The following is a 6,567-nucleotide window of genomic DNA, read 5'->3' as shown; positions in this document are numbered from 1 at the left end:
AAACAAACATTGAGATATATGTACATAGGCGAACTTATCCCTTTAAGGGACCTCTACCAGTCAACCTTTGGGTGGATGAGAGGAGCATTCAGTCAGGGACAGACAAAAAGTGAGTTTATAACTGCCCCGCGGGAATAATGCAATATTTCGCGATACAATACTTACAATAAAATTACTCTTTCTTTATTGTACACCACTTAGATAAGTAGTCAAATTATCTAAGGTACAGTCAAGTGCAAAGATATCGACACGGCCAAAGTTACAAAAATATGTGTAAGACACCAACGCATATATGCGTTTTAGGAACTTCACCCAGTCCCACTGTCATAATTATTCATACATCTTGAACGCACATGTGCGTTGGTGGCACCTGTGGAAGTCAGGTGGCAGTGAATGTGTTAATCCATGTTTATAATATTAAGTATATATTTCTGTGTCAAATTTCATCCAAATCCGTTGAGCCGTGGTTGCGTCGCAAACATTCAAACATCTTCATAAACTTTCTCATTTATAATATGTATTAGTGTAGGATTCTATTTATGTAATTTATATAAAATAATCTATATAAATAAAAATGAATCGTAAAATGTGTTGCTATTATATGTTATTATTATATGTTAGTGTGAAATCCAAGAGGTGTATAGGCATGATTTGATATGCCACAATGAATGTTATGAGTGGTCATCCCACTTAAGAGTACTTATCCTATTATTTTTATAACTGCAATTGTTGCCTCTTTCAAATTAAAGATTTAGTGTGGTACATTGTCTGAAAACAAAAATCTTATTTTGGGGTATGGCAATAAAATAATACTTTTTAATTGTTAACACAACTATATTTACAACAATAAAACTGATACTTTATACAGCTGAAAACAATCACATGGTTGACTATTTTTTTACGAGAATCACAATAATTTAACTATTATATCTAAATATCACTACATTTGACTAATATTTATTTTTCTTTGAGAAATTTGCATACTAGATCGAGAAACTTCTCTGGTTTTTGACTGTGCACCCAATGGCCCGCTCCTTCCACAAAGACCAAATCGGCAAGAGGGAAATACTCCTGTATATCTCTTAGGTCATTTTTGCTGAAAACATAAATAAAAAAATTGAAATTGTTGTAAGTTAAGCACCCCTTAATTGTACTGTGTTATTTTTCACCATATGTTTTAGAATTTGCAAAGAAAAATAAAACTACCTAATTTCATCAGAGTTAGTATTGACTTGTAGGTATTTTGACCATTATAATAAATAGTGTTTAGCTCAACTTAGTAACACAATAGTGTACTCTAGATATAGAGTTCCCTATCAAGAACTCATTATAACATGGTGACAAAAAGGAATTCACTAATTTAGCATTACATTTTATTTGTATGCTGTAAACTTACCCTATGTAATCTGACAAAGATCCTCCTATAAACAAAGTTGGCCCGCAATATTGCAATCCTTTCAAATTTGATGGAAAATTTGATATATGCGATTGAAAGTTCTCCTTCAATGCCGGCAGGTTCACTCTCCAAGTGTACGCCCCAGTGTTTGTTTGAACTAGGTTTGTTATCAAGAAGTTCCGTAAATTAACATCTGGAGTTATAGATTTCAACTGTTCGTCAGCCAGTTTCCTCGCCTTGGACATGGCAATACCAGGGCGGACAGACACAGATGACATTGCATCAAATAGATTAGCCATTGAGAATATTTGAGGACTTGTCTTTACGGGAGATATGTCAACAATTATCAAACTTGATACCAAATCCGACTGAAACAATGGCTTTAATTAGTTTAAGAACAATTAAAGTTATTATTAATAGTAAATTGAAGAATTTTGTTTATTTAGCCCATATCTCAGAAAAAATTGCTATAGTAAGGGACAAGTTAAGGGTGGACTTCAAAAACTTGGATATTTAGCACTAGTGGATAAAAACAGTAGGTATTATGAAATATTCTGCTGCATGAGCCATTCAATTGTATTGGAAATGTCTGAATCTAGTCACAACATAACTTTTTAGAGTCAGCTGGCTTATGTCATTATCTAGCAGTTAAAACTGAAGATTTCAACTTACGCAAAGTAATGATAAAACCATAGCAGTCCTGCCACCCATACTGTGTCCTAGAACAGACACTTTGGACAGCTCCAGTTTTTTGAGCAGTTTCATAACATCATGAGCCATGTGTATGTAGGAGTGTTGCGAAGAATGCCTGCTGTCTCCATGGTTACGAGCGTCTATGCTGACCACTTTCCTCCCCGTAGTCCGGTGAATGGCCTTGCTCATACTGTTCCAATTATTCTTAGACCCTAGCAACCCGTGTAATATAACTAAAGGAGCAACTTTGGAGTCATTACTATCAGTGCTCTCATACGATGCATAAGCCAAATCAACTGTCTCAGAATTTTCAGAGGTAAATGTCGCGCGTTCTCGTATGGTTTGGGGAGATAACTTGGGACATGTTTTTAAAAATGTATTGAAAAATGAGGGGTTCAGCTTACGAACTAACATTTTTAAGGGAAAAAATTGTAAATATTAAATTTTGAATATTTTTAATTTGTCATTTTGTGAAAAAAAAACGAAGTCAGTGGTATGTCAAATTTGACATTGTAGTGACATTAAGATGAGTTCTGTTCGACACATTGGTATAAATGGCAATATTTTGTATACTATAATAATATAATATATAATAGTAGAAAATAATATAGTATATAATAATATAATAGATATAGAAATCAAATAATCAATAATATTGTTTATCCTAAGGTATAGACCTTGTTACCGTAGCTATCGTATGGCCAGGTGGTTCTGTGCACCAGGGCCCCCGACATCAGTGGATCATGTAAGTAATCATTGAAAGGAGAGGAGCATAAAAGAAAAAGAGGAAAAAAAAACTTGTGAGCAGCAGGGCTACTACGAAGCTCGAAGTTCGTGTCGAGCGGTCCCTCTCGCTCTCGTATTAAATAGTATGTGTCAGAGGGACCGCATGACACGAACTTCGAGTTTCAAGTTTCATAGTAGCCCTGCAGGCTCTATCCATTTTTTTAATGCTTTTAAATGTTTTTGAAGGCCAATAAAAGTTCAAGCTACTTGGAAAGAGGGCTGATGGTCCAATTCTTTCTCTATGCACCGGGGCCCCTGTCCACGACCGCCTTGACAAGACACTCGGCAGAACCCTGTCGCAGTCAGCAATGAAAAAAAACTTAATAAGGTAGCAGAAGCTCCTTGCGACAGGGTTCCATCAAGTGCCACACTTGTCAAAGTTCAGGTGTATTGGATATCTACATTTGCTTATTTTAATTCTTCCCAACCAACTCTTAGGCATAGCATGAAATGGCGGGGTTTCATAATATGCCTACGACTAGTCTATGAATTTCACGATCTGGTGGATTTAACAATCTCGCGATGACATGCAGGCGTCCTTGTGCCATCCAACTCCACTTTCTCGCGCAAAAAATAATAAACAACAAAAGTAGACAATAAATATTGTTTAATATTGATAAAAAGACTTTTCACTTTTCGATTACTTGGATAAAAAGTTACTAACTAATTGAAAAAAACTTCTTGGGTCTTCTGCATGCACGTTATGACCAACGCCTTTAACATACTGAAGTTCTGCCTTAGGGAATATGCCACGGATACCGTCGATATCGCTCGGTCTGTAGTTAAAGAAACAAACAGGCAAAGGTAAGTTACGTCACACTTAGGCCGCTTGTGACACGTGACGTCCGTTGTTTTAAGCGGAAAACGGACCGTTTTTTATGCCGGAGTTGCGGTTTTGTATGGCTTACAATGAATGTGTGTATATGCATGCACCGGACACTTGTCCGGCGACGAAGTTATACAAAACCGCAAAAAAAAACGGTCCGTTGTCCGGTGAAAACAACGGACGTTTACAAACGGCCTTAGTCGCAAAAATATGTTCTTAGACATTTTGAATCAGTAAAATTGGGACAGAGAAAAAAAAACAATAATAACAAAAGGCGGTAAGTACCTACCAGTGGCGTGATACCGTAATGATCACCAAAAATTTTTATGTGACGTCAGTGACCACAAGTATGGCAAGGGTAGTATAGCAGTAGCTAATAGGTTATCGCGCGGTGGCGACCTCTACCGGAATAAAAGGTATCCTATGTTGATCCTTCGGGTTCAAACTACCTATATCTATACCAAATTTCACCAAAATCGGTTCAGTGGTTTCGACGTGAAAGCGTATCAAACAGACAGACAGACAGTTACTTTCGCATTTATAATATTAAAAAAATAGTAGGGAAGTAGTGACTAAAGTTTGTTATTGAAATATGGAATCAACTTGCGGTATGTAGTTCGACTGGTCTCCACCGATGAACAAGACCGGTCCATCATATTGCTTGCTCTTCAACGCTTCGGGGAACGTCGCGATGTCTGTGAAATGCTGTTTTAACGCGTCCAAGTTGCACATCCAACCAATCGTATCGCCCCGTTTGCCAATGTTCATCAGGATGAACTGGATGCCTCCACCGTCCGCGAACATGCCCGAGCTCAGTAACTTTTGCCTGGCGAAACCTCGCGCTTGGGTCACAGTACTTTTTTGTTGACCAGAAAAATCCACGGCCTTCATCTGATCTATGAGCTTCGGAAAGAAATCGTTTAGAATGCCTGCTGTTGAGACGGGGGAAATGTCGACTGCTATGAGTTTAGAAACTTTTTGTGGCTGGAACAAAAGTGACTGTTATGATTTTGTATTTGAATCAAAATATATTTATTATGAGCAGAGTCCGTACTTTTGTGCCGATGACATCAACCTGGCCCTATATCACGAAGTGCAAAACTCGAACTTCGTATGTTGCCGTCCCGCTGATACTTATGTCATTTAATACGCGACTGAAAGGGACGGTGCGATATGAACTTCGAGTTTCGTAGTAGCCCCTCTGGACTTTACCCGCGGCTTCGCACGCGTAAACCATTAGATCGGGCTGTTGATTGAAATTACGGGACTACACACAGGAATCACCGTAAATTCCGTCGTGGATTTTATAAATATTTGCATGCTAGACACCCGCACCAGATTTCGTGTTTTAAATCCTAGCATTTAAGATCTCAAGATTTTATCCCGATCCCGCGGGATTATCGGTATAAAAAGTAGCCTATTTATTATTCCAGACGTCCAGCTACCTACATACCAAATTTTATGACTCTAAGCCCAGCGGTGTATTTCAAGATTTTATCCCTATCCCGCGGGAATATCGGGATAAAAAGTATCCTATGTTTAAGGTTATAAACTTTTTTTTTTTTACAAATTTCATTCAAATCCGTCCAGCAGATTCAGCGTGAAGAAGTAACAAACAAACTCACTCACAAACTTTGGAATTTATAACATAAGTGGGATTTACCTCAGTAAGTGCTAGCGTCATGGCGGTTCTGCCGCCCATACTGTGTCCTATAACGGCTGGTTGCTTCAGCGCTAGTGAATCTATTAGCTTTGACACATCGGCTGCTAGTTCTGGGTAGGTATGGGAGCTATTGTGTGGGCTTTCGCCGTGGTTTCGGATGTCCGCTGCGACTACCTTGCGATTTAAAGAGGCGATCATCTTGCACATACTTTCCCAGTTTCTTTTGGAGCCTAGCAACCCGTGCAGAACTACTACGGGAGCACCGCCACTTTCGTTGTCCCCGTGGATTTTGTGAGCTAAGTCAACAGCTGACCGGTGAAGCACTTTGATGGTAGAAATGCGCCATAAAATCAAGCATTGTCGTTGACGATGTATAGCCTTCATGCCATACTTTCCGGTTATCTTTCACTATCTTTAAAGTCAAAGCATAATATAAATGTTTGAATAATTTAGAGTTTTCTTTCTATTTGCTTTTTCTACTTTGGAGGCATCAATAATTTTATAGACAGACATACGTCATAATTAACATTGATGTCCAACGTAGATATATACATGTATATGAATATGACTAGATATGGTACCCTCCCGCTTTCCCGTAGACGAACTACTTTGTATTTGAAAGGTTGGCCTACTAAAGTATAAATACATCTTATTTGATGTAACGATCGAATATCTTGTTTCTCACTTCTCAGATTCGCGGATGCGAATACGAATAGTCAACTCTGACATTTGCGAATGCGAATCGAAGGTTTTGAATCGTGTATTAAAGTAAACGAAAACATTCGTTAACATTTCGCAATTTATAATTTTTCATGCAGAAAGTAGCCCAAAAGTTCGTGAAGCGGCTAGTGAAGCAGCAGTGCTTGCACTGTTGTGTTTCGGCGTGTTGGGAGAGTAAGACAGCCGGTGATATTACTGGCACTTGAGGTATCCCATCTTAGGCCTCTAGGTTGGCAACGCATCTGCAATACTGGTGTTGCAGATGTTTATGGGCCGTGGTGATCTCTTACCATCAGGAGACCCTCTTGCTCGTTTGCCATCCAGTCGAATAATAAATAAAAAATACAATGTCTTAAAGGGCCTATTCTACCTGACGCGGTTTGCACGGAGCGGGTGGACCTATTGAAAAATAGATGAGTAGCGCTAAGGCTCCGTTTCCACCAGAGATGTGCGTGGATGTGTGTTTGAGGAATGTGTTTTCCA

The 6,567-nt window shown here is 38.6% G+C and overlaps 2 protein-coding genes across 2 annotated transcripts; both read right to left on the bottom strand.

Annotated features, from left to right (window-relative positions):
• Nucleotides 1-813: 813 nt before the first annotated feature.
• LOC141431255 (sn-1-specific diacylglycerol lipase ABHD11-like) lies at nt 814-2,576 on the bottom strand. The gene is made up of 3 exons (XM_074092357.1): nt 2,069-2,576; nt 1,397-1,764; nt 814-1,096 (listed from the first exon to the last, which is right to left on the bottom strand). The coding sequence occupies exons 1-3, from the start codon at nt 2,501-2,503 to the stop codon at nt 958-960; spliced, it is 942 nt and encodes a 313-aa protein (XP_073948458.1). The 5' UTR covers nt 2,504-2,576; the 3' UTR covers nt 814-957.
• Nucleotides 2,577-3,465: 889 nt separating this feature from the next.
• On the bottom strand, nt 3,466-5,876 carry LOC141430831 (sn-1-specific diacylglycerol lipase ABHD11-like). The gene is made up of 3 exons (XM_074091689.1): nt 5,365-5,876; nt 4,309-4,685; nt 3,466-3,651 (listed from the first exon to the last, which is right to left on the bottom strand). The coding sequence occupies exons 1-3, from the start codon at nt 5,746-5,748 to the stop codon at nt 3,516-3,518; spliced, it is 897 nt and encodes a 298-aa protein (XP_073947790.1). The 5' UTR covers nt 5,749-5,876; the 3' UTR covers nt 3,466-3,515.
• Nucleotides 5,877-6,567: the final 691 nt, after the last annotated feature.

This window comes from Choristoneura fumiferana, chromosome 9 (genome assembly GCF_025370935.1).
Source record: "Choristoneura fumiferana chromosome 9, NRCan_CFum_1, whole genome shotgun sequence".
NCBI lineage: Eukaryota > Metazoa > Arthropoda > Insecta > Lepidoptera > Tortricidae > Choristoneura > Choristoneura fumiferana.
This window is presented reverse-complemented; position numbering and strand designations above follow the sequence as displayed.